Source organism: Cebus imitator, unplaced genomic scaffold (assembly GCF_001604975.1).
Source record: "Cebus imitator isolate Cc_AM_T3 unplaced genomic scaffold, Cebus_imitator-1.0 Scaffold60, whole genome shotgun sequence".
In the NCBI taxonomy this organism is placed as follows: Eukaryota; Metazoa; Chordata; class Mammalia; order Primates; family Cebidae; genus Cebus; species Cebus imitator.
The window spans coordinates 3,672,704-3,700,566 of NW_016107375.1; the positions used below are offsets into that span (position 1 = coordinate 3,672,704).

Genomic DNA, 27,863 nt, shown 5'->3' on the forward strand with positions numbered 1-27,863 from the left:
CTACAGCCTGGAATGTCAAACTCTCTTCTGCCATTAGCCAGTTCTATGACCTTGGGCAAATCAATTCACCAGCAGGAATTTAGGTTTCTCATCAGCAAAATGGGTAAAATAATTCCTTCTCCTTGTGTGCACAAACTCCTAGGAAAGCATATGAAGAAAAATGCCTGTGAACAAACTTTCCTAAAAGTAAAGCTCAACAGGCATGTGGTGTTGTTAACCCAGGGGGTTTCAGCAGAGAACCCTGAAGCAGGGACTTGAGTGGCTAGTTGCAGAAAAAGACTCAGATGTAGGGTCAGGGAAAATCTGCTTGTGACTGGGGTGAGAACATAGGGGTGCCTTCTTCCTGGGTCTGGCCTCTACTGGGCCCTTGCTCATCTTGTCAATGGGGCTGGACACTGCAGGGAAAGAGGAGAGGGGTACACAATTGTGTGAGGTGGAAGGGCCTGCATTCCAGCTCTAAGGGAACACCTGGATGGCCATTGCCCTTGGCAAAGGAAGAAAGCTCAGAGGGAATTGCACAGAAACCCTGAGGGGCTTAGTGGGGCCCGATCAGCTGGGGACTGCGGGCTCCAGGCATGTCCTGGCAGGGTGGCACAGCAGGTGGGGCCAGCTTCATCCAATGTGGGCACTCTGCCTGGGGTGCTCATGGCAGGCAGGGAACAGGCTGGAAGTTGAAGTAGCCCTGCCCAGCCTCCCAGCCCACATGTCTGGTTCCAGCCTCCAGGGCAGCCAAGGCCCAGGGGCATTCCAGGGCCAAAGGGTGTGACTGCCTTGCTTGAGGAAACTGCCAAGGGCTGGGTGGGCGCGCCCAGCAGAGATCTGGGGCTGGCCAGCTGCTTGGGCCCGGTCTCCCACCCTTTATCCTGCCCTAACCCACCACCCCTTTGTGGATTTTAGTGCCTACAGACCACAGGGAGTAAAGACCTGCTCAAAGAACACAGGTAGCTGCCCAGCCTCATTCCCAGATTTGGAGAGGAAATCCACCTCCCTCCCCCACCAGAGCCACTAATTCCACCAGGTGGCTGTGAAGCTCCAGGCCTGGGCATGGGAGGAGCTGGAGGCTGGAGACTGGGTGGGGCCAGCTTCCGGGATAGTGGGAGTCTGCTGGCTGGGGCCAGCTTGCCCTGGGGATTTGGCAGATGAAATCACCATCCTAAGCCCAGATTTGCTGAGCTGAGCAGAATTCAGGGAGGCGCCGGACTTGTGGATCACAGCAATAGAACTCCACCAACAGTTCTATTCCTGAAGGGCAAGAAAGTAATAGGACTCAAGCAGAAATCCCGTTCCCACCCTGCTGTTTTCTAGCTGCGTGACTTGGAGTAGGCCACTTAGCCTCTCTGATTTTCATAACAGGGATCATAATACCAGCAGAAGAATGAAATGAATCAATGTAAGCACCTTATGAATGATAGGGCTCTGTTCAAATGTCAGGTGTCCCCATGGCAGAGGGCTGGGGCCATCCCACAGCCTTGTGTGATTTCAAAGCTATCCCCTTTGTTTATTTGAACCAATCTATTCATTCAGTGTCTACCATGTTCCTACTTGCTGGCATCCTGGGAGTAATACAGACATGCAAGAAATAGACCCTGTGTTGGAGCAGGTCATCTCACTGGGGGAATGGGGCCTACAAATAACCCGAATGTGCCTGGCACCTCAGGCTGACTCATTCCACTTACATACCACTCAGTGAGGTTCACACAATTACTTCCCCAATTCCCAGATAAGGAAACTGAGGCAGAAGTGTGTAATTTGCCTATACCAGCACTTCATGTTCCTAGTAACACTAAGACTAGAACATGAGTCCTCTACTAGCCAGGCAGCCTTGCGCCTAGTTGGGGGCACTGTGGTCTAACAGAGGGGGCACAGGCTTGGGCATTAACCCATTTATGCCAGAGGTTGCAAATTTTTTTTGTGAAAAATCAGACCTTGGTGCTGACCTTGAGCAGTTGGATATAAATAACCTCCACAAGCTTAGCATTCCAATAATGGATTTAAACATTCTAGTTCTAATTCTAGCTTCAACACTGATTCACTATGTGGCCTGGGGCATGGGCTTCATTCTGTGCCTAATTTTTTCTAAAATGGACATAAAATTTGTGCCCGCCTTGCCGAGCTTGTTGGGTTAGAAGTACCTGAAACAAGGAAGTATGAAAAAACCTTGAAAGATTATGATGCCCTACGCATGCCAGGGGATAGCCCTAGGGACCTGTAAGGACCCTTCTCAGAAAGTATCTTCAATAGTGTAGATTTCTGCAAAACTGTACACAAGGCAAACAGGTTTCTGATATGGCCCCATCCCTGCGAAAACACCCATTAGGGGTCTGCATCCTTCCTGGGCTTTGCAATTGCTGGCATTGGTTGAGCACTGCCTAGGTATCAGGAGGCAATTTGTGTGCATTACCTCATCTGATTCCCATAGCAACTCATCCCCATCGTACAGATGAGAAAACTGAGCTCAAGGAGGGTAATTACCAAGTCCCACAGATCATGGGTGGTGAAGCGAGGATGTCAGCCCAGGCTATCTGAGAGCAGGGCCCTCACCCTCAACCTCCTCAGTCAACTCCAGGCACAGTGTCAGTGCCAGCTGAGAACAACTTCTGTTTGATCCCAATTGGGGAATCCAAGTTAAGCCTGTTTTCAGAAAGGATTCTGGAAACCCAAAACTTTCCAGATCCATTGCTGATCCAAATGATGTAGGTCATGTTCTTCCTGCCCCTTCTGCCCAACGAAATTCTTTCTACTCCTCACAGCTCAGACAAGGCCCGTTTCCAGAAGACTTCCCTGACCCCCAGACCACAGGGATCCAGTACCTTTCTGTCCATCCCTCTCATTTGCACTCCATACTGAGCCTCTTCTTCCTCCTTAGTCACCTGGCAACCTTGGGTCTCGGCCCCCTCTGTTCATGCCTCTAGCCTGGCTCTGATCAAACGCCTAGACTAAGAATCAGCCTCTGAAGGGAAGGTTCCAAATCCCCCTGCCCTTCAACTGGACTTTGCAGAGGGCAGCATGGTGAAGGGGAACAAATAAGAGCTTTTGCATCAAACGCAGCTGGGTTCAAATCCTGGCTCAGACACTGGCTGACTGGGTGGCAATGGGCAAGCCACCTGCCCTCTCCATACCTCTTTCTTTATCTGTAAATTGGAGGTGCTGATAAAAATCTGTATCTTTCAGAGTTGTATTGGTTGAGAAAGGACTAGAGGTATAATGACATGTGACACGTGGCAGTCAATAAATGGTAGCTACTATTGCAAAGGCGCGCTAGCTTGCTGGCCCCTTGCTAAGGAGAGAGGGGAGCAGTCTCTGATGCTCTCATTTTACAGCTGAACAAACTGAGGCCCAGAGATGGGAAGTGCCACCTTGTCAGACAGGGCTTCTTGGACGTACCTGGGTTCTAGAACCTTCCACTGAAGGCAGAGGCCCAGGGGATGTTCTCTGGAATAGTGGCCACACCTAAGAAGGTTTCAACCTCCCTGCATTCTTCCTTAACCTCTTTCTTTCGTTTCTGAGCTCATCTCCTCTTCCCATCTTTCCCCTTTATTTTTAACTCTGTATTTTTTTTCTAGCTCCTTCCTACCAGAGGTTCATATTTTGCATCAAGCCTCTTCTAGCTTTTGAGTGTTTTGTTTTGTTTCTCCCACGCACACGCACGTGTGTGTGTGTGTGTGTGTGTGTGTGTGTGTATTGAATTTTTTTCCCTGTGCATGTTATTCTTGGAGACAGAACTGCCTTCGCTTAGATGATGGGATGGAAGGCATGGGGACAGAGGCATGACATCCCCTTTGGGACACTGCTGTCTACTGGCCCACCAGGGCATGGGAATCTTAGGGTAGGTCACCAGGAAAGCTCCCAGTGTGCAGGGCAGGGACACTTCTTCCCAAAGAGACAATGAAACAGCAAGTGGCAGCCCTCACCTCCTGACCGCAGCTCACCTCTCCCACTCCCTGCCACCAAAGTTAGTCTCCTGCCTGGAAAAACAGCCTTGAGCTACCACAGTTACGTCTGTTTCTCCAGGAATGCAACAAGGACCACAAACCAAGGCACAGTGAGGAGTCACTGCTGGGAAGACCAGCCTTCAAGTCCAGGGTCACAGAGTGGGTTATCCCCTCCCCATCGCCAGATCCACTTTGCGCTTCTGGCCTCTCATGGCCATGATGTGTGTTACCAGATTTCTCGTGACCATCCTATCACATGATGAGGAAACAGAAGTCCAGAGAAGTGGAGGGGCCTCCCAAAGTCACACAGCTGTGGTTTCCTGATTCTGAATCACAAGTAGACATTGCTCCCAAAGCCCAGAAGATCTGCACTTAGCATAGGACAACCGCGCACCATTCTTCAGAGTGCTCAGACACATTTATCACAGTGGGACGCTGATCACCAACACATGGTCTGACGGGTTTCAGCTCTTCTATTTAAAAAGTCAGAGAAAAGTTTAAGGAATGTTGGGAATTTTCCCTGAAAAGCATTTTAAAACATTTTCATCTCTAAAGGAATAAGCCCTTACCAAGCAAGAAAACTTGACTCTCCATAAAAAACTAATTTCCTGGGGTTTTACTGACTTTGGCTTTTTACTTAACAGTGAAAGGGTCATTTCATTTACACACAGTCTTTTCAGATGAGAAGGCCCCTTTGAGGGTCAGAACCCTGCTGCCTACAGGGTGGCTTTGTGGGAATTAGAAAACGGTGTCACTTCCTCAATACATTTACTTCCATCTATCAAAACATTGTTGTAATACATGGATTTCATTAAGTTGAGACATTTAACTGCCATCTGCCAGAAAATTATGATAAATATCACAAAACTATATAATGTCTGTGAAACAGCATCCCTGGATTATCATCTATTCTTTGTAACAACACAAAAACGTAGTGGCTTAAAATGAGAATAAACATTTATTGCCTCCCAGTTTCTGTGCATCAGGAATTTGGGAGAAGCTCAACTGATCAGTCATGGTTCAGTGTCTTTCATGAGGTTGCAATCAAGATGTCAGCCAGGGCTGCTGTCATCAGAAGGCCTGACTGGGGCTGGAAGATCTGCTCTCAAGGTGGCTCACCCATTCAACTAGCAAGTTGGCATTGGCTGCTGGCAGAAGGCCTCAGTCCTCTGCCATAGGGGCCTCTCCCTAGGGCTGCTTGAGCATCCTCACAACATGGCAGCTGGCTTCCCCAGAATGAGTGATCCAAGAGAAAGCAAGGTGGAAGAAGTAATGTCTTTTATGACCTCACCTCTGAGGTCCTGTCTCTTGACTTCCACAGATCTTATTGATTAGGCAGGTAAGCCCTCTTTATGTGGGAAGGGACCGTACAAAGGCATGAAATCATGCCACCAAGAGGCAAGAGTCACTGAGAGCCATGTCTGAATCTTCTACTACAGCCCGCTTAGATGTAGTGCCGTTATATAGTAAACAACTTGCACAACAGTAATTTCAGGCCAGCTAAGGACAGCCCTTGCCATAGACCTTCCACCAACTTTGTGCCAGGACTGTGCTAAGCACTTAATGATATTATCTGCCCTCAAGCAGCTAACAATCTAGCAGAGACACCAATCATTAAAGTTCAAGGCAGAGTCAAATAAATGACAAAAATCAGGAGACCAAAGGCTGGAGAGACCGAGCCTCTGAATTGAGGGATGGGGAAAGGGTTGTCTAAGTGGGACCTTGAAGTGTGGATGGGATGTGTACCCCTGGAAGTGCAAGATGTTGGAGTTCGCGAGCCAAGAATGCAGCATGAACAAAGGCATGGCAGCTGAGAACAGGGTGTATGTTGAGGGTTTGGAGAGTAGGGGCTGCAAAGGTACATTTGGGTCACATTGGAGGGGAGTATTACGGCCACTCAGTCCGTCCAGGTGACCACCCACTCTCAGCTGTGCTCAGAAGGTGGGATGGGAAAAGCTGATTGAGCCACAGCTCTATCTTCTCCTCTCCCCTTCTCCTCTCACCCTAGCAGAAGAGAAACCACCACAAAACTTACACAGAGTAGGGGAGGCTGTCTGGGGAGCAAGGAAGAGGAATCCTTCCCCAAGACTCTAAGAAAGGCAGGAGGCTGGGGCTGGGGTGGTCTCCACTTTATCACAGTCATGTCATGGCCCTTTAAGCTGTTAGAGCATAGGCATTCTTGATTTGTTCTCTGTGCATCCCCAGAGTCCAGTACAGAGCCTGGCACAGGAAGAAAACCCAGTAATATTTAGTGAATGAATGCATGGACTGGCAGGGTCTCTGGCCCTTTTAAAGATGAGAAGGTGGAAAAGCAGTGAGGCCTTAGCTCTGGGAAGCCTCCCAAGCCTCTTGGGGCATGGCAGAGAAGTCTAACTCCAGGCACCTGGCCAGTGAGATTGCTTAGGGAAGGCCTGGGCTGACCCATGGTGGAGGAGAAGGTGAGGGCAGGGGAGGAGCACCCAGCACCCTCCATGCCCACCACCTCCCCAGTGCCACCAGGCCCTACTCACGTTTCATGAGCTGGCACCTCTCACTCCTCCCCGCCCCTGCCTCTGCCTTCCCAGGGCAAAACATCCATAAGATAAATGTGTAAGGATCTCCAGAGCGCATCCTGCTGAGCGTGGGGCTTTAGGGCTTTTCTTTTTCGTTTTCTCTCCACTTTATTTGTACCAAGTTATCTTGGTACAAGCCGCTGGGGCAGGACTTAGCTAAGATTTATCTAGATGGGCCATGCTGGAACTCTGCTGCAAGTAGAAGGGCCCTATCAAGCTCGTCCAATCCGCCTTTTTTTATTGCTGTTGTTCTGTTTTGTTTTTAGACTTTTGCCAGCCTGAAGCCATGGTTTTTGGTTTCTGTCTCTAGTGATAAGTGGAAAAGAGGGATGAGGAAGGGGCTTTACTGGCCCAACCAGAAACAGAAACTAACAACCCATGACTGTATTCTCTCCTTGGGACACCCCTACCTGCTCTGGCACATACCACATTTTGTCTTGGTTGACTATGTTCACCCGTGCTGTGAGCTGTGCTTCCTGAAAGGAAGGGATGCCAGTTGTCCTCTGTCATGCCCTGCTGTCTCCTGGCAGCTGGGATTGGCCATACCTTATGTATAACATGTATAATGATAAGGTGTCTCAGAAGAGGCTTCTCACCACAGGAGTTATTCTCATGAGGCTAACAGAATACAGACATGAAAAAAGTAACAATGTACTTGCATTTATGTTGCATGTATATTTATATTGAATATTGTATTTATATTTGTATTGAATTTAAATATTTATAGGTGAAATGGCTCTCAGATATACATATATAGGATGTTAGTCTTTTTTTAATAAAAAGATCAAGAATTACAAATGGAAGGAAACTTCAACTACAGTGAATGAGTAAGGTCAGGAAGCAAAACATACCACAAGGCCCCCATTCACTTGCTGAAAATGGGCCACGAAATTTGTTTTAAGCTTCCCAGTAGCCAGTGCAAAGTGAGTCTGTTACAGAGTCAGAGGATTTGTGAGACAAACCAGAGCTGCTTCTCAGCAGAAGCAGTGAGAGGTCCTTGCGCCACAGAGGTGGGTCCTGTTCCTGTAGCCAAGGCAACAGCTGGGTTTGTGTGGCTTCTCATCCTGCCATTGTATTCTGCAACTGCATGTTGGCAAAGTGGAATTCAGTAAAACCAAGCCTGCAAGAAGCCTTGCAGCCTTTGCTGAGTACCTGACACCAGCTGCCCAGTGAGAAGCCTAACTCCAAGAGTCTTAGGGGTCCAGAGAAAAGCCCTATCTTGTAAGCCACGCTGTGAATTGCAGGTGAGATTTGGCAAAGCTGAGAGGCAGGAGGACCAGCCTTGCAGTGGACAGGGAGCCCTTATGCAAAGGAGGTGGCTCAGAGTCCTAACCCAGTCTTCTCCGTGTCTCTCTGCAGGGCTCTGGCTGAGAACATGGCCAATGACATTGACGAGCTCATTGGCATTCCCTTCCCCAACCACAGCAGTGAGGTCCTGTGCAGCCTCAATGAGCAGCGGCACGATGGCCTGCTGTGTGACGTGCTCCTGGTGGTGCAGGAGCAGGAGTATCGGACACACCGCTCCGTCCTGGCTGCCTGCAGCAAGTACTTCAAGAAGCTCTTCACCGCCGGCACCCTAGCCAGCCAGCCCTATGTCTACGAGATTGACTTCGTGCAGCCTGAGGCTCTGGCCGCTATCCTGGAGTTTGCCTATACCTCCACGCTCACCATCACCGCCGGCAACGTCAAGCACATCCTCAATGCTGCCAGGATGCTGGAGATCCAGTGCATTGTGAACGTGTGCCTGGAGATCATGGAGCCTGGGGGGGATGGCGGGGAGGAGGATGACAAGGAGGATGACGATGATGATGAAGATGATGATGATGAGGAGGATGAAGAAGAGGAGGAGGAGGAAGAGGAGGAGGATGACGATGATGACACGGAGGATTTTGCTGACCAAGAAAACTTGCCTGACCCCCAGGACATCAACTGCCACCAAAGCCCTTCCAAGACGGACCATCTCACAGAGAAGGCCTATTCAGACACCCCCAGGGACTTCCCTGACTCCTTCCAGGCTGGCAGTCCTGGCCATCTGGGGGTGATCCGGGACTTCTCCATTGAATCTCTGCTGAGGGAGAACCTGTACCCCAAAGCCAACATCCCCGACAGGAGACCCTCCTTGTCTCCATTTGCCCCAGACTTCTTCCCACACCTCTGGCCAGGGGACTTCGGTGCCTTTGCCCAGCTGCCTGAGCAGCCCATGGACAGTGGGCCACTGGATCTGGTCATTAAGAACCGGAAGATCAAGGAGGAGGAGAAGGAGGAGCTGCCCCCACCCCCACCCCCACCCTTCCCTAACGACTTCTTCAAGGACATGTTCCCTGACCTGCCAGGGGGGCCTCTGGGCCCCATCAAGGCAGAGAACGACTACGGTGCCTATCTCAACTTCCTGAGTGCCACCCACCTGGGGGGCCTCTTCCCACCCTGGCCCTTGGTGGAAGAGCGCAAGCTGAAGCCCAAGGCCTCTCAGCAGTGCCCCATCTGCCACAAAGTCATCATGGGGGCCGGGAAGCTGCCGCGGCACATGAGGACCCACACTGGGGAGAAGCCATACATGTGCACCATCTGCGAGGTCCGCTTCACCAGGTGCGCATTGCAGCCTCGGGTGCGGGGGACAGGGCCGGAGGCCATGGGGGACAGCGGAGTTGGGCAGGGAGGCTGGGGATGGCAACAGAGACCTAGAAGGATCCCAGACACATGCAGGTTCGTGGCTAGCAGGGGTGCTAGGCGTCACCTGGTACTGTGACTTTCAAACCCTTTTTAGGGGCTGCAGTATTTTCTCAGATACAATGTTAGGTGGAAACCCATGACATAAAACAGCTAAGAGCAGGGCTGTTCCAGTTGGGACAGAAGTGAGGCACCTCAAGCATCTTGGTTGCTTGGCTTCCCCATCATCTTCCAGCTGTAAATTCACGGAACCCAGTTGGAATGGATGGCCCTCCCAGATGGAGTGCTGCCCCTTCATTTTATTTGGAGAAGCAGCTGCTGACCTTTATGAAGCGTGTTCTACATGCCAGGGGCCGTCCTAGGCACCGTAAACATACTCTCACCACAGCCAGGCCCTGGGAAGATGGGAAGATGGGGAGACATGGTGGGCTTCCTTTACGATACACCTCCCAGTAGCTGACCACGAGTGCGCGCACTGGAAAATGGCAGAGCTGGGACTGGCATCCCAGTCCCTGTGTGACAGCCAAGTCTGTGGCCAGGAGACTGTAGAGGTGCCTGTAGGCCCTTTCCATCATTTTGGGGTCAGACCTAAAGGTTGGGCCTCTTTTTATGTTCCCCTCTTTGCCTTTCCATGTTAGGAAGGGGGACAACTTTATGTTGTTATAAAATTTGAAATCAACACATTATAAACCTGTCACCTTTCATAGACCCTGTCCCATTCAGCAAGTGTAAGTTACATGCCTACTCTGCACAGCAACTTTTGCAGTCAAAACTGATGAGTGGGTTGATGTGGGTTCAGACTTGTCCGCTGCCAGCTTTGGAGAGGGCTCACTTTTGGAAAATATGGGCTGTTGGTGCTGTCTGTGGTTCCTGGCATGAGGCTGATCTTCTCAGCCCCATCCACAAATGGGGAGGATTCTGGTGGGTGGCCTGGCATCACGGCTTGGTCATTTCAGTGTGTCCTGTGTGCACAGAGCCTGGCGATGCCTGCCCTGTGACCACGACTTACTAGACCAGGTTCCTTCCCCACACTGCCACTTTCCCTCTCAAGTAGCTCACCTGGAGAGACCCACACTTATTCTGGTGGTGCTGCTGCTGCCCCACTTCTCCTTGGAGATGTATCTTTGGGAATTGCTGGCAGCTCATTCTTTTGATTTTCCTCAGTGGGCCCAAAGTTGTGGCCTGAGGATGCAGTATAAGTTTGTGAATGAGGGTGGATATCAAATCAGGGACTATGCTTTTCCAGAAAAAAAAAAAAAAAAAAAGATGAGTCCTCTAAAGTCACGTGACCTGTTCTCTTGGGTAGCTTGGAAACTAACGTTGGCAGAGAAGAGTTTCAGAAATTCGCTCAGTGGACAGTGGTGTGGCTGAAATCGCTCTGCTGGCTCCTCTGATGACTGCTTTGAAGGACAACACTGATTATTTCCCAGGCAGCCTTGGGGTCCTGCTCACAGCTGCTTCTGTGAGGAGAACCCCAGACAGCATCTGTCCCAGATGCTTCCAGGGACAGTGGAGGGACAAGCTGCAGGAGCAGAGGGGCAGGGCCTCACAGACCCAGGATGTATCTTCCTTGCCCTTAGCAGTGAGCTAAGCCAGCCACCCGGCAATGCTGACGGCAGGGCACCCTGCTCCTGTTAGCCCCTAGAGCAGACGGACCCAAAGTTCCTGAGATTCACCTCCCCTTGGATGTCCCTCAGTGACAGCCCTGCCACCCCAGTGCCACTGTGGATGATGCTGCCCCCTGCCTCCTCCTGAATTCACCTTAGCCCCACGGAGCCAGGCAGAACACCTGAACAGGCCTTGGCGAAAGCACAGAAACCACCGAGGGAGATAAACCAGAGCACCATGTGAAAGCCAAATTCAGGTGCAGCTCACGCATCTTCAAGGGGAGTCTGGCTTCAGCCCGAGTCCCAGCCCCTGCCTATGACTTTAAGGTTGCCAGGAAGCTCTGCACAGGCCCAATCAGGAAAGCCAGCCGCGTTATCAGCCCGGAGCATCCTCTCCTGCTAACACAGGCTCCACCTCCCTCACTGCCCATGGCTGTCCACTTGGCAGATGGCTGACAGGAGCACCTCTCCCATCACAGGAGACTGAGGCTGGTGACTCCAATTCCAAAGGGATCTGTGTCTCAGGGTGGGTGGCCCTGCTGGCACCCTGAGCCCCCACCTCCCTTCCTTCCCCACTCCCTTTTCTCTGGCCCACACACAGCCTTCTGTGAGGTCCACACCAGGTCTGGACGGTCTGTGTGCCCTGGTTTTTTTTGTTTTTTTGAGACGATTTCACGCCCGTCACCCAGGCTGGAGTACAATCACATGATCTCAGCTCACTGTAACCTCCGCCTCCTGGGTACAAGTGATTATCCTGCCCCAGCCTCCCAAGTACAGGTAGCTGGGATTACAGTTGGGCGCCACCATGCCCAGCTAATTTTTGTATTTTTAGTAGAGATGGGGTTTCACTATGTTGGCCAGGCTGATCTCGAACTCTTGACCTCAGATGACCCACCCATCTCAGCCTACCAAAGTGCCTAGATTGCAGGTGTGAGCCACTACACCCGGCTTGTGTGCCCTGTTTTAAGGGAAAGTTTTCACCTTGCGCAGTCACTGCTGACAGATTCTTCACCCTCTGGACCCTGGGACATTCTCTGAGAGCAGGCCTCCTGGTTGGGGCAGCAGTGCTGTGTTGTATAGGAGGGTGACATTCCAGATTCCTCCCTCCTAGCACATTCCTGATGGTCACTTGGGATGGCCTCTGTGTCTGCAGTCCCCACTCCCAGCCAGGTCTGCGGTGGGGCAGCTCTGGTCATCCAGCCATCTGGCCTTGGGCTCCTCCTGCTCCAGAATGGCAGCCCTCTGGCCCCAGGCCTGTCTCCAGCTGAAGCCAGTGCATTCCAGCCCCCTTGGCACCCCCACCACTTGTCCCCACTGGGCTCTGACCCTCCCGAAACAGATCAGACAAGCTCTTGGGTCTCTCTCTTACCAGGAGGGGAGAAACCCTGAGCTGGGGGAAGGCAGGGTGGAGGAGACAGCTCCTCCTCACTTCAGAGGCTTTATTGCTCACCGTGGGCTGTGGCTGCCCTTGTGGGGCACTCCCTGTTCTCCTCCCTCACATTCTCCAGAATCACTGGGCCTTTGCTTCTCACCCCGTCTCTGGAGCTGCCTGGCAAGGATTCTTTTCAGTGCTTGAAGAGCCCCAAGCCTGGTGTGTCCAGGTTGAGGTTTTCCTGTAATTCTCCCTGTGGCCAAAGCTCCCTGCAGGCTTTCCACGGGGACCTTCTTTTTGGCTGAATTCCCCGTTAGGATTCCTAACACCTGCTCCTTCCACCTGGAATCTCTTTAGCAGCCACTTAGAGCAGCAACAGCCAGCTGCCTTATTGACACAGAATTCCCAGACTCCCTTCCAAGGCCACGCCACTGAGACTGGGCCCTGTAGTGTCCCTCTTGTCCCCCAACAAAGACCCAGACATGCTGCCCTCAAGCCCTCTTCTTGGAAATGATTTCCCCTTCTGGAACCCAAGTCTTTCCTTCAGCACAGCTGAGCTTCTGCCCTGGCAAAGCCCCATTTCCTCCCTCCTTGATGCTGGGAAGAGCTCAGGGTCCTGTGACATTCCTGTGGGGTGCTGGAGAAGCCTGCCCTTCCCCCACATGGTGGCCCATCAGCCCAGGCTCTGAGTCACGGCCTCCCAGATGCCAACTCCCAGGATGTCCACACCCCATGGGGACGTCACTCCTAATGACCTCAGCAGCTACAACCAAGGTGGAAGGCATGGGGTCCCTTCCAGAAAAGCCCCTCAACCCCTAAGGCCCTGCCCGCTGCTGTCATTCTGTGGGTCCGGAGAGAAGGGGCAGAGTTCCCCCTCACCACAATGGTATTGTCTATTCTTTGGTGTCAGAAACCTCACCTCTGAGGCAGCTCTAGATTTCAGCCCATCCTACCAGTTGTCCCACCACTGATCTGTTCCAAATATGAAATATCCCTAGGCAGGGCCTCAAAGGCATCAACCAAACTGTTTCTTTGGCCCCATGCTGTCCCTTCCTAGCTCTGGTTACCCCATAACCACTGGGGCTCCCTTTGCCTGTGCACTCCCTTGGCTTAGTTCAAGGGCACTGTTTTCCTCCTGGAAAAGGCTTGTGCTGGCCAGAGAGGCGGCTCCTGTCCCTTCCAGGCCCTACTCGAGACACAGAAACAGCTCCAGGTCATAGGGCAGAGGCAGTCTATACCAGGAGTACCTCAGACCCTCTTCATCAGGGGTCCTTTTCCCTTCTCTTCCCAGAAAGTTGGGAAGCCAGGAGCCAAAGGTTAGTATGGCAGAGTGCTGCCAGAGGTGACACCTAAGTCGAGCCTAGAAGAACAGGAGCCATGTGATCTTGGGAAGATAAAGCATTTGTCTTCATGCATAGGGACACTGCTGAGCTTGGTGGGCATTTTCTCTGTCCACAGACATCCCAGGCGGCCCCCCGCACACCTTTTTGCCCCATGTGCAGCCATCACTGCCAACTGGGCCTGGCCCTGGCCCTGTGAAAGCCTCTGCACCTTCCTCCTCTTTATTCCCACCACATGGGTCCTTGATTGCAGGCCACAGGGACTTGCCTCCTGCCTCCCCCAGCCCTTCTGTTAGGAGTGCCTAGAGAGCATGGCTGGCTGGTCCCCCTCCTGAAGCCCCTGCATCCTGGCTCCCGGCGCTGCCCCAGCCATGCCTGATGGGGACAGTAATGAAGGCAAGAAACTGCAAAATGAGAAGAGACTGGCTCAAAGACAGCAGAGGTCCCATGGAGGGCACACGGTCCTGGGTGGGGATGGGCAACCTGTGCAGCACAGTCACTCTCTGATAAGCCACACTTTCCAGTTCCCGCTGAACCCCGAAGGCTGCGCCTTTCCATCTCCACCACCCTCCTCCAGTGCCAGCCTAATGCTGACCAGCCCTGTCCCCCATGGCTGCCTGCTCTCCAGACAAGCCTGCAATCTGCCTTTTGTTTTCCCTCTGTTTTCTTTGTAGTCCTCCCACTCCTGGCAGCTCTGGGAACCCTATTAAGATAATATAATGGCATTAGCAGTGGTAGCAGGAAGAGTGTGTCTCAAACTGTCGGGTTACAAGAAGTCCGGGTGAAGGCTGCTGGGAAAGCATTATCCTGATTGGGAGACTTTCTGGAGGCCACAGACCTCAGGCTGAGACCCCGCAGCTCTTTTCTTTGATTCTGGGAATGAGCTCATGAGGACTCACACATCGTTCCCAACAATGAGCTCACCAGGCTGGAAGGGAGCATGTAGACTGAGGCTTGGGTGTGTATGTCCTTGACTGTCCCTGATGCAGAGAAATGGAACGAGATGGCAGACAAGGGGACCAAGGCCAGAGGAGAGCATGTCGGATTTGGAGTCGGGGACTTCTGAAATTGGCCCCGCTAGTCAGTCACCAAACGTGATGAGCCTCCTCTCTATCTACATTCAGTGTTGTGCAGAGTACGAAAGAGCATCCCACAGGTTCTCATCAAAGCAGGTACCAGAACCCTCCATGCCACGTGCAGGGAGGAAGGTGGCTAGGGGGAGGAAGGGGCACCCTGGCTCTGCACGTGGCCTTCTAGGAAAGCCCTAAGGATGGAGCACCGGTGTCTAAGCACAAGACATGCACACAAGGGAAGGAGCCAGGGTTTACCGGATATCCACCCTATCATGTGATGGGCTGTGCACTGGGGGACCAGCAGTCCCATTCATACTGACATGATAGGGCCATTCTCTTCTCATTCTGCAGTCCTTGCAGGCCACAGGTGTTCAAGGATGCAGAGCTGGCCACAGTGTGGGGCAGTGCACCATGGGGGACAGGCAGGAAGCTGGCAGAATAGATGGGAGTGAGCTTGAAAAGAGCCCAGAAAGCTATGCTAAGGGGTATGTGAGTACATACGCCACTGGACAAGGGATGCCTCAGGAAATTTTAAGTGGAATCTCCGGACCTCCATTCCTACAGAGAAGTGTAACTAAGGGCTCAGCTCCTGAGATTCAGGCTAGAACATATTCCCACTAAACACACGCTGCTTCCACAAGCAGACTGAATTTGTAAAGGAGCAAGGAAGCCAGCCAGCCAAACAGACTCCAGAAAGAAATTTGGTAGACACCCACTACCCAGACGCAAACATTCATGGAGCACCAGCGGTCCCAAGGATGCAGCCCAACCCCCATTTAGAGTTCAGAAAACTGAGGCCAGACCAGAGAAGGGACCTGGTCCAGTTCTTGGACCGTGCCCAGCACCACCTCCAGCACCAATGCACATGTCATAGTATCCACAGGAAAGGTCAGTGTAAAGGAGGAGGCTTTGTGGCCCCTGAACACCATTCCCTCTTTGGTCCTTGCTTTCCTTATCTTGGAAGTAATTAGATCCACGTTTTCAAGGTCCTGAGAAGTGTACTGCTAATAGTGTAGCTTACTGGGCCCACTGACTCAGGCAGTGAATCAGAATGTGGTAAAGTGTGCCTGGTAAACTAGATGATCCTCTGAAGTTTTTTTCCAGAACTGGCTTATCATGAGCTTTACGCAGTCTTCCCACTCCTTACCCCCACTCCCACAAAATGTCTCTGTTAAGGGAAGACAGCTCCTGCCCAGGGCTGAGTTCCTCCCATTGGTACACCCCACTCTTCTGGCCAGAGGGGCAGAAAGCTGGCTACTGGTGCACTCTTGTGATTGTTCTGGTCTGCCCTTTCTGCAGCAGTCCTTGCAGGCCACAGGTTGGGAGCCCCTCATGTGAAAATCTATCCTTCCTCATCCCCAGAATAGCTTACAAACAAACCACAGCCAGGTAGCCCCCCAAGTTTCTTTGCCCCTTCCCAAAGCTGGATAGCTTTGGAAAGCACTTGACTTCTTCGAGCCTCCTTTCTGCCTGTGTCCAAGAGAGGAAATTGCACCAAGTGTGTTGAATCTAGCTCGCCCAAACCCAGATTCTGTCCATCTGCCCTGGACAATGGGAAGTAATGTCTGGTGCTAGGTTTAGCTCTGCACAGAGAGGTTAAATAAGTTGCCTAAGGCCACCCAGCAAGTTGGTGGTGGGTCTGGAGCTACAACTGGGACTCCCAGACTCCTAGAGGGGCCCTACCTCTACACCATACCTTGCCTCTGAAGAATGAATTCCCAGGGTCAATGAAGCCACGTATTTACTTCCCCATAGCAGGTGTTCAATAAAAGGACATTGTAGGCACCTTCTCCATGCTTCTTACATACGTAGACCAATTGCCACAAAAATGGGACTTATTTTAGATACACTAATGAGAAGTTTGGGAGACATTTGAAAATTTGCCACTTACATTGTCCATTGTTTGAGAGTGACCTCAAGGGTCAGTACTACTAATTATGTGCAATAGTGACTTTAAAAAAAAACCTACCTCGGCCGGGCATAGTGGCTCACACCTGTAATCCCAACACTTTGGGAGGCCAAAGCGGGCAGATCGCAAGGTCAGGAGTTCAAGACCAGCCTGACCAACATGGTGAAACCCCATCTCTACTAAAAATACAAAACTTAGCCAGGCATGGTGGCGCATGCCTGTAATCCCAGCTACTCAGGAGTCTGAGGCAGGAGAATCACTTGAGCCTGGGAGGCAAATGTTGCGATAAGTCGAGATCACGCCACCGCACTGCAGCCTGGGCAACAGAATGAGACTCTGACTCAAAAAAAAAAAAAAAACAAAAACAACAACAAAAAAAAAACCTACCTCATAGGCCGTGGTGAGGAGTAATGAGATGATGCATTTAAAGCCCCACTCAGCTGATTCTGAGCCCTCTACCAGGCCTGGTGATGGAGCCCAACTGACCACCTAGCATTAGTGTTTCCATCAGAGCTTGGATGAATTTGTAAAGGCCCAAGACATATCCCTCAGGACTGGGAAGCTGTATCACTCCAGGGGTACAGATGGCACTGTGTACCTGACACTTGCATTTTCATAGTCACAGTGCTGCAGTGAGAAGAAGCCTTGACTCCCAGGCCTGCCATGACCCTCTGGGTGAGCTTGGCAAGTTTCCCAGCTGAGCCTGTTTGCCCACCCACATGGTGGAGGCTTTGCCTGGACCAGTGGTCCTCAATGTGGGGTCCATGGACCACCAGCAGCAGCAGCATCTGACGACTGGTTAGAAATGCAAACCCTGTCCCTCTCCCTACCCAGACCTACTGCTCAGAATCTCTGGGAATAGGGCTCAGCACCGTTTTACCGAGTCCTGATCATGATTCAGATGCATCCTTAAGTTTGAGACCCACTGGCCTAGATGGTGTCTCAGGTTCCCTTCCTCCTCAAAAATCCAATCATCTAGTCTAGGTGAAATCTGGGTTACAGAGACCACAGTATCCTGGTAGGGGGCGGGATATCACAGTAGGCTACTGTGTAGCCTGGGTGTGGCAGGTGGGTCGTAGAAGCAGGAACAGTGGGATGTGGAAGGGAAGAGGGACCCCACTTCCCTTCCTCCCCCTCCCAGGGCCTCTCCAGCCTTCCTGTGAGCACAGGTGGGAGGACTGGATCTGTCCTTTCTGATCCTCCTCCCACAGTGCCTGCCAGTGTTCATGGGAATGTCCTTTTCTCTCCTGCTCTGCCCCGGGAGAACTGGTTTGAAAATGAGAGCTGGTGAGACCTCTAGTGGTCAGGGGACACCAGGAGCCTAGGACCTGCACCTGCTATCCTGGGATTATGTTAAGCAGGGTTTCAATCTGGCCATGTTAGGGAGGACACCTGGACTCCACATCTGCTCTAAATTTCAAAGCAGAGCCTGAAATTATAGGCAGATGCTGCACCCAAGCCACACCTGCAGGAAGGAGGTGGGAAACTAAACACAGAGCTTCCTGGCCCATATGGCCCCGTTGGGGAAGGCTGCGAGTTATTCCAAGAGGAATTCCTGCAGCCCAGCTGCCTAAACCTGAGCCACCTTAAACTGGTTTACCCAGTGTTCAGTCTTTATGAAAACAACCCCCTGATGTCAGTTTTCCCGTCAGGCCACCAGGAGGTGCGTGGAATTTAGTTCACACCAACCCAGATGCTTTCCATCAGCCCTACACAATGAGAATGGATGTCTGGCTCCAGGTTCAGCTCTGTGCAGTGAGGTTAAGTAACTTGCCTGAGGTCACCAGCAAGTTAGTGGTGGGTCTGCAGCTGGAGCAGAGGCTCCCAGACCCCCGGTAGGTACTCCACCCTACATCATACCTTACCTGTGAATAATACCACTTAAACCCTGAAAAGTTTTGCCCTAGATTAGGCTGCATTCTTGTCGCACCTGGCTTTTTTGTAAAACCCTGAAATTGTCTTCAGACAAAGAGGAGAGCCCAAGGCTTAGGATTAGAAACCAATATGCAGGAGGTTTGAACAAGGTGTGCCCAATCTTCTATAGCCTCCCAGATTAGTGCCAAACACAGACAGATCTCAACAGCCCAGGGGCTGGGATGGGACCACGGGCTTTGGGCCAAAGCATATGGATGAACTGGAGGGAAAGCATACGGTTGCCTAGAAGAGTGGGTGTGAGATTAAAGTGCAATCCAGTATCAGCAGAAGTCGCTGCGCTGTTCTAGGACTAAGGTCAGAATGCTGACTTCTGGCAAAGTATCTTCCTAGCAAGTCCATTTTCCAGTATGTGAGATAAACTCCTAATAGAGTGGAGTTTCACCACTCTAAGCTCGGGTATAAAAGGAGTTTGGGGGAGTGGGGCTTTCAGGACACTGCTCCTTCCCCATCCCTTTAATCCAGGTGAGTAACTATACCTGTCTAAGGTGGGGCAGCAGTTGAGGGTAGATCTAGCATGAGATCTCTCTCTAGTAGGGAGCCTCCGCTGGTTCTGGAGGAAGGGGGAGCAGAAGGTTAGGAGTGGCTCCTGGTGTTCCCTGCGGGACTGACCCCCAGTCTCTGCATTGCAGGCAGGACAAGCTGAAGATCCACATGCGGAAGCACACCGGTGAGCGGCCCTACCTGTGCATCCACTGCAACGCCAAGTTCGTGCACAACTACGACCTCAAGAACCACATGCGCATCCACACGGGCGTGCGGCCCTACCAGTGCGAGTTCTGCTACAAGAGCTTCACGCGCTCCGACCACCTGCACCGCCACATCAAGCGCCAGAGCTGCCGCATGGCGCGGCCCCGGCGCGGCCGCAAGCCCGCCGCGTGGAGGGCAGCCAGCCTGCTCTTCGGGCCCGGCGGCCCGGCCCCCGACAAGGCGGCCTTCGTGATGCCGCCCGCGCTGGGCGAGGTGGGCGGCCACCTGGGCGGTGCCGCCGTGTGCCTCCCGGGCCCCAGCCCCGCCAAGCACTTCCTGGCGGCGCCCAAGGGCACCCTGAGCCTGCAGGAGCTGGAGCGGCAGTTCGAGGAGACGCAGATGAAGCTGTTCGGGCGCGCGCAGCTGGAGGCCGAGAGGAACGCGGGGGGCCTCTTGGCCTTCGCGCTGGCGGAGAACGTGGCGGCTGCGCGGCCCTACTTCCCGCTGCCCGACCCGTGGGCCGCGGGCCTGGCCGGCCTCCCTGGGCTCGCCGGCCTCAACCACGTGGCCTCCATGTCTGAAGCCAACAACTAGGCGGGTCCCTGTCGACTCCAGTCCTCCAGTCCTCCTCCCTCCAGGCCCGCTGTACCCCACTCCCTGGATCTGAACTTTGCATTTTAAAAACCCAAAGGGAAAAATGAAAAAAACAAACAAAAAAATACTAGAAGTGATGGCATTTTCCCGGGCTCCTAAAGCAGCTGCCTCCTTTTGCTGGTGTCTGAGAGGGGCATCTCCTCCCAAAGAGCCTGGAGCCCGGGCCTCCCCTCCCCCCACCCCCGGCTGTCTCTCTGGCTCTCACATAGAAATTTGCACTGGCCCATGCCACACGGAGCTGGGTGCCCAGCAGCTCTTAGGAGCTGGGTGAGTTATGAGGGGTCAGGGGCGGTTGGCCTGGTGCCCAGCCAGTCAGAGCAGGAGCAGGGTAGGGGCTGGGCATGCACCTTGGTTAAGCCCCACCCCCTGTGATCAAGTCTCCCCAACACTCCTCTGAGGGCTCATTTTCCAGTCTCCAGTGGCCCCAGGGTCCTTTTGAGAACTAGCCACCTGCCACCTAGAAAGAAATGCTCTTTGGCAGGGAGGCCTCCTGGAGTCAGGAACCAGGCTCTGGGAGGACAGGGTCATTTTTCCCTTACCTGTCCAGTGACCTTGACAGGTCGGCCCTCTGTATCTCGGTGCCACCTGGCTATGGAAGGGGCTGGTAACTTAGGTTCCCTTCCTCTGCCCCTAAACACATATACACCTATCTCCCCAGAGAATCCTGGAGAGGACAGGAGCTCTGTACTCCCCAGGTCCATGGGGAAAAGTTTATCTTTCTGGACTTAGTTTTATCACATCCAGCTGTCTATTACCATATTCGCATAGGTGAGAACTATGGCCATACTAGACAGAGGTCACAGGAGACAGGGGAGCTTCAGAGCGTCACCGAAGTCCACAGGCAGCTCTGGGAACTCCCAATGCCACCCTACTTTCCCTGCAGGCCGCTGTTGATGTCTGAACCCCTGGGGGCACTATTTAGTGTTTACCCCATATCTCCAAGGCCCCCTCCAAGGCTGAGCAGTGTCTTGGGGCTCTCAGGGCCAACATCGAAGAGATGGGGGCCACCTCTCAACACCTAGCAACTGTCTCTCCTCACCCTGATTCCTGAAAACAGACAAAATGTCTGGTTTTCTCGGGTTTATGTTTGCTTTTTAAGTTATGGGTTCCTCAGGGCACAGCATGGCTAATGATGGTCCCCTTTGTTGTGTGAGAGCCCCCTCCACCTCTTCATCCTCCCTGTGGGGGTGAAGTGGGAGTATTTGGGTCTCCTTTTTTGGCAAAAGGGCTCAGTACAGGGAGGTGGAAGCCTCCAAGGTTTGAAGGGCACTGTGACTTAGGGCTGTCACATGTTCTCCTGGTTCATGAGTTTGAAGCAGGTCCTGAAAAGGAAGGCTCTGCTGGCCCCATGCCTTCCTGACCTTCTCTCTCCTTCCCTCCCCTCTCTTTTCTTGCCGAGTTCGCTTTGGTTTCTCAGCAGCCCAGAGAGGAGGAGGGTTCATCCCCAGGGAGGGTCCAGGGCTAGTCCCCAGTCCCTGTGCCGTGGGCACAAAGAGACTTCAGCTCTTCCTGTCGCCTTGGCTTTTTCCTGAGCAAACACACAAGAAACAAAAAGGCCGAGAAGAGCACAGACTCTGTCCCTATCACAGCTCTCCAGAAGAGACCTCTGTGATTCTTTGTACCACCGGATGCCACTCCAGCCGGCAGGATTGCTACACACACCCTCGGTCCTCAGAAGTCATCTACCTGGGCAGCCGCCTCTCAGATTCCTGTCTTCGTTTCAGACATTTGCCTCTGAAGCATGCCTGTATCCACCAGCCAACGTGCCCGTGTCCCCCCTTCCCCAATCAGCCAAGCGAGTGGGGCCAAACCAAACTTTAAAAGAAAAAGAAAGGAAAAGTGAATAAATTGGATTCCAGTGGTGTTGGGGCTTTCGTTTTTATTTTGTAAAGGTAATGACTTCTTATAAACTCAATTTTTCAGATGACTGGTTAGTTCTTTGTTTTTTCTTAGCTGCAATTTGGAGTTGTACATTGTAAAATATCCAAAGATGTTGAGTACTGTATGATCAAGAACTTGAAGCAAATGGGTTGTGGGGGGAGGGGTGGTTGTGTTTTTATTTTGCTTCAATTTTTTTTTTTTTTTTTTTGTTTTGATTTATTTTTTTTTTTTTTTTGTTTTTTTTTTTTTTTTTTTTTTTATGTTTTGATTTCCCTGTCTGTCTGTGGGAGAACTTTGGAATTTTTTCTATTTATAACTCCTTTTTTATGTGATTGCTCTATGTAAAATGACACTCAACAAAGTTTGCCTTAGTGATTCAAGGGACAATCTTCCATAACTTTGGTCGCACGCCGCATCCTGCCGAGAGCAACTCTCAGCTAATTTTCTGGCCTATTTATTAAACAGTATTAATTGACTTGATTAAATTATATTGAGAGTCGCACTTCTGTGAGATGTGACTTCTGGAAGTTCACAGGACAGCAACAAGCCAATCGTAAGGTTTTTGACTGGTGGGTGTCAAAGTTAATGTCAAAGACACCTTTATAAAACAAACAAAAGCCTTTGACCCTTCATACTTTAAAGGACAGTGTTTTGAGTAAAAGTGAGCTATGCTTGATTAATTTCCTGGTAAGATGCATTCCCCCTTCCAGTTGCCATTTCAGCTACCCAGGGGTGTCGCATGGTAGGGAGGGCAGAACTCAATTCTCAGCAGTCTCTTACATTCCAGTTCTGCAAAGCATGGTTGGATCTTAAGCTTTGGGGCATCTGTCGGCCTAAGTGTAAGGTGTGCGTGCGTGTGTGTGTGTGTGTGTGTGTCTGTGTTCACACACGTGTGCAGCTGCAGCCCCGGGTATGTGAGCAAAGGAAGTCCTGCCAGTTCCCCAGCCTGGCGTGCGGAGTGGGCCCCCATTGGTCCTGCTGCTGCCTATTCCTGCTTCCTCTCACTTCCTGGCATTGGAGTTGGGCTTCTCCTCCTTTCTTCACCTGAGCCTCTTCCCCAAAGAACATTAGATCCTAAGAGAACCTACGGTAAGGGAATATACTTCTGTCATTGGATGGGGTTAGCTCTGCTTAGAACCCACAGCCCAGACTCTTGGTAACATTGTTTTCTAACTGCATTTCTGGATAACCAAGGGTCAACCCAGAGCCTCTTTTCTGTTTTTGATTCCTTTCTTGCCATAGTAGGCACCTTCTGTGCAGCGTTTCTTGGTACAAAGAAAAGAACAGATCTGGGTTTCCAATCTGGACTCCTCCAAGCTGTGTGACTTCAGTCTAATCACTGTTCCACTCTGGTCCTCACTTCCCTCACCTCTCGTAATAAAGGAAATGGAGTCATCAGAGCTTCTCGAAGTTCTCCACCTAAACATCCCTCAGCAGAGGGGGCCAGCTGGTTGGCAAACTGGCGGCAGAACCCTAAAGAAGTAGCCCTAAGTAACCTATCTGTAGTGTAAAACTCCTTTGGGAAGGGAGTCTCCTGTTTTGGCTTTGAAAGTCAGGCTTCTATATTCTGTTACATAACATATACGCATCTGTCTTAATATGAAAACGTTGTTTTGATCAACTTGCCACTTAAGTGACTTGCCTTTTCCCCAGAACCTTCTAGTGAAGTTGGAGTGTTCCTTGGTCACTCTACAGCTTTGGGAAGCCGCAGCCCCTGGCTGAGGGCTCAGGTGTAAGCATAGCCCACTGCAAGAAACATAAGGCCAGATGCTCATCAAGAGTTTGCTCAGCTCGGCCATTCTAGGATCATGTGGTCCTCATTCTGGGGGTCAGTGTCCACTGAGTGGTGAAGTAGGTGAAGATGGAGAAGGGGTAGGGAACTGGGCCCAGCTGACCCTGACCCCTGGTTGCTCCTGGATCTCCTGTGAGTAAAATCTCCTTCTAGCCCTGGTCAGGTGGGAATCCCATGGACCCCGGCCATGTGTGGCCTGCTCCCTGGGGCCTCAAGGTGCTAAGGGAGGTGGGGTTCTGACAGCTAAGGAGCCTTCAGTGGAGGGAAGAGGGAGTGAAGGAAGGAGGATGAGGCCTCCGAAGATAGGCCAAAGAAACATGTGCAATTTACCTAGAGAAGAAAGCGTAAGTGATACATTCAAACAGGCATTGGGACTTCTACAGGTGTGTTGGGGAGGGGAAGCTTTCGCCAGAAATTTGGCCAACCCCAGCCAATAGAAGAGGGATCCCAGGAGGCAACTGGGTGCCCAAAAACCAGAAGAGAACTTCCTAACACCTGGAGTTGTCCTAAAGAGGAACGAGGTCCCTCATGAAGGAGTGAGCTCTCAGTCAGGGCAAGAGTTCAACACCGCCTTTCGAGTGCTGGAGACCAGGCGCGGTGGCTCAGGCCTGTAATCCCAGCAATTTGGGAGGTTGAGAAGGGAGGACTGGATTCCTTGAGGCCTGGAGTTTGAGATTACAGTGAGCTGTGATCACACCACTGTACTCTAGTTGGGTGACAAATCGATTTCAAAAAAACAAAAACAAAAAAAAAAGATTACTGGAGAGGAGAGTCTCTAGGGCGCCTTCCATCTAATTTGTGAAAAGGTGAATACACATCCCCCATATGACTGTGGACAAAGAACCAGAGGGAGTGGGGGGGCGAGTGAAAAACCAGCACTGGGCAGGTTCACAAAGCTCAGCTTGGGGGCCCAGGGCTGCTAGCCCCCATTTCCCCACCAGTCACCTACAGCAAATTGGGGCCAGAGAAGGGGACTCCAGAGAAAAACCGGGTTCTTATTTAGAGCCTCCAAACGTGACAAGAAAACAGTCATGACCCAACTGGAAGTAAAACCCTCATCTCAGGCCTTCATCTGAGCCAGGGCCCGCCCCTTCTTGAACCAGGACAGAGCCCTTTACTGACCGCACTCCTCCTTTCCTGTAGCCTGGACACCTTTCCCTCCCTGAGGGACCTCTGAGCTCACTGCAGAATGGGCAACCAGCACATAAGGGGCTCTTCCGGAACAGCGCACAGCCAGGCGTCCCTGACACGGCCTTTCCCCTCTGAGAGAAGGTGAAGTTAGGGCTTCATACGGGCAAGTGAGTGAAGGGCCAGGCCCCAGCTGGAAGCAGGAGCCAGCGGGGGTGGGGGCCTTATGGGAGGGAAGTGCCAGGCAACTCACATGCAGAGGGGCCTCCAGGGACCTGGGACGTCCTGGGACAAATTCCAGAATGAGGAGGTTTGTATCCAGTGACCCCTTCTAACTCCCCATGTCCTCCTTTTCTCTGTTCCCAGTGTCTCTTCCTAGCACAACTGCTCCTCTGCGTGTAGACATGCTGCCTTTCTCTCTGTCCAAACCTGCCCTGAAAGAAGTCACCAAATGTGAACGTGACTCAATGGCTCCCTCTCCTGGCCTTTGCCGCCCCTGCTTCTCAGTCAGGTAGAAAGAAAGGCCCCTCAGCAAAGCACTGTCAGATCACCAGCAGCACACAAGCCTGTTTTCTCTGAACAGAGGAGCCTTGAAATTGCAGCCTTGAACACTTAGCGACCTCGCGGCTCCCGCCCATCCCTCCCTCACCCCGCTTCCCCGCTCAGAAAGGGATGCGGAATGCGGGAAGCAAGCAACTAACCTTCCGCTCCTTTCAGGTTTGAAGGCTGAGGACTGAGTCAGACAAGCATTTCCATACATTGTTGGAAAGAGGATTCCCTGGGGAGATCCTGCTCCTTTTCCCTCCTTGGCACACACTGGGTAGGGGCTACTGTGACCTTGAATGGCAATGCCCACGTAGCCTAAACCAAAACATATGGGCCCAGAAAGGGCCTGACATATGAAAATAAAACATCTCAAATTTGCCCTGGAAAACCTGGAACCTGATCACTTTATCTGCAGCCACACACACACGCACACACACACACACACACACACACACACACNCACACACACACACACACACACACACACACGCACACACACACACATGCACACACACACGTGCACACACACACCACTTGGTCACCAGACAAATGGGGCACAGGCTGATGTCATCGCTCCTTGTAACAATAGGAGACACGACAGTGCATGAGCAAGACCCAGCAAAGCCATTTTCCCCACAAGCCTCCTGCTGGAATATGTATAATGCACACTCAGATTGTCCCTTGCGGCTCCTGTCTTTAACCATCAACCCTGACCCCAACAACAAAAACAAAAGAACATATAGGCTTCCAGAATAAGGAAGGAAGGTAGAGTGAATCAGATCACTTTCCCATGTTTCTCTCACAATTAATAAATGAAACATGCACACTCTGAGTAACGTAGGTGCCTTCTGCCTTCTGGGAGACCCTTGCTTCCACGAACCTTCTGGTTTGCACCCCAGGAAGCAGGTATCAGCATCCCTATTCCTAACAGCCGGAGTTTGTCAAACACTGGAAGCCACTTCAGCTAGCTTAAGTAGAAAAGGCATTTATTACAGGAAATTAAGTCTCTTTCAGAATTTTCACAAGAGCCAGAAGAAAGTCAGGCTGGCAGAGCCACCAAGATCAGTTGTCCAGGTTGCAAACTGCACAACACCATTACATTTAGAGGCTGTCATTGATTCGGACATTTGTATACTAAACAATTGTCCAGCAGAGGGCAGTAAAGCATCTTGAAAGGGTGCCTAATTGTCTAATTTGCACGAAGTCACCAAATGGATTAGGGGCAGAACATGGCCTGGAAACCAGGAAGCCAAGAACTGCCCAAGCCACACTGTGTCAGATTGCTGCAGCCCAGGCCCTGGATGTGGGGACTCTGACCTGTGGCCCACTCTCCACCAATGTCTCCCAGGAAAATGGGTGTCACGCCCTGCACTCCTTCACACTGCTCTCTGCGACGTGAAGTCTAGCGCTGGCACATCTGATTGGAAGAGCCCAAGACCCATGCCCCTGCCTCATGGCAGCAGCCTGGGAAAGCAAGCGCCTGGCTCCGTCGGCCTGAGAAGGAAAGATTCATGACGTACATTCTCCAACAGAAGAGCTTCGTTAATGCTGGGTGGCCTCAACATGTGATATGTCCATGCCGTATTCTGCAATGAGAGGCCTGAGGCTTCAAGTGGCAAAATGGCCAGGATAAGGCCACCAAGCACGCTCTAGCAGAGCCAGGACTGGAACCCAGAGCCACTAACCCCCTGACCACAGTGCCGCTCTTACCCCTTCAAAGTGGAGGGCCAGGAGGCGGCCCACAGTTCCCACCAGGATAAGAAGTCTATTTAGACAAATCGCATTCCAGTGGTTTTCCTCCTGAAGCATCAGCCCTTTACAGATCTTGGTAAATTCTCCTTCACAGCATCACCCACCCCAAGTCTAGGGAGCACTCAAAACTGCCTTCCTAACTGGAAGCGGGAGTTAGCTTGCTTCACCAGTGTGGGTGATCCAGGTCCCCTGCCTTCCTCAGCAGCAAGAACAGCCAGAGGGGCTTGCTGGTCACATCCAGAGCCCAGGACTCCTTTAATCCACACCTCCCTGCTGTTGCTGAGTAGTCAGCTCTGTGCTGACCCTCCCTACCCAATATGGGGTTTCAGAATTCCAGCAGCACAGCAGAATCAGGTGTGTCTTGTAATTAAAAATTTTTTTTGTTAATTCTGTCACTTCAGCATCCTTCTGATAGGAGCCACACTCTGAAATGCAAAAGTGCATTTTCATTTCCAAGTGGCTAGAACTCCCAAGCAGGTGGGCCTTTGAGAGGGCAGCAAGGACATAGCACAATGTGCCACTGTGGACATGTGGACACCCAGGGAACACAGGGATTCACTGCTTGACATCCTCCTCCAGACCCAGAGTTCATCAGCTAGAAAGGATTTGGGAGGCCCTCCACCTCAGTCTCAATTCAGGTTTAGCCTTCCGCACTAGGGGCGCTGGCAGACTGACCCAGTGCTTCTGTCAGGGAAAAAGTCCCTGTGTCACTCATCGTCCTGGCTTAGCTGCTTCTTCACTCATAAAAAGGAGGTGACAACACCTACCTGGAAAGTCCCTGTGGGGTTTGAGTGAGATATGTGCAACACCGGCCCTTCCTGCCACTCAGTAGGTACCTGAAAGTGTGAGCGTCTTTTCCTTTTTACCATCAATAACATTTAAAGTAATTATGCTGATTGATCTTTCCTTCCCTTTTTCCTTTGCTTTTCCTGTATTCTTAAAATTGAAAAAGGAAGAACAAAGAAAGGGAAGGAGGGGAGGAAAGAGGAGGGAAGAGAGGAGGGAGTGGAGGGAGGGACGGAGGGGAGAGGAGGGG

General features: G+C 51.8%; 1 protein-coding gene across 9 annotated transcripts in view; it reads left to right on the plus strand.

The window, feature by feature from the left end:
- The window catches only part of ZBTB7C (zinc finger and BTB domain containing 7C), a 375,586-nt gene extending 353,931 nt beyond the window's left edge, over positions 1–21,655 (plus strand). For all 9 annotated transcript variants that reach the window (XM_037738971.1, XM_037738966.1, XM_037738970.1 and 6 more), the window contains 2 exons: positions 7,844–9,070; positions 19,017–21,655. In XM_037738971.1, the coding sequence (XP_037594899.1) occupies positions 7,860–9,070; positions 19,017–19,668 (1,863 nt within the window). In that variant the 5' untranslated portion in view covers positions 7,844–7,859 and the 3' untranslated portion in view covers positions 19,669–21,655. The remainder of the gene's footprint in view (positions 1–7,843; positions 9,071–19,016) is intronic.
- Positions 21,656–27,863: the final 6,208 nt, after the last annotated feature.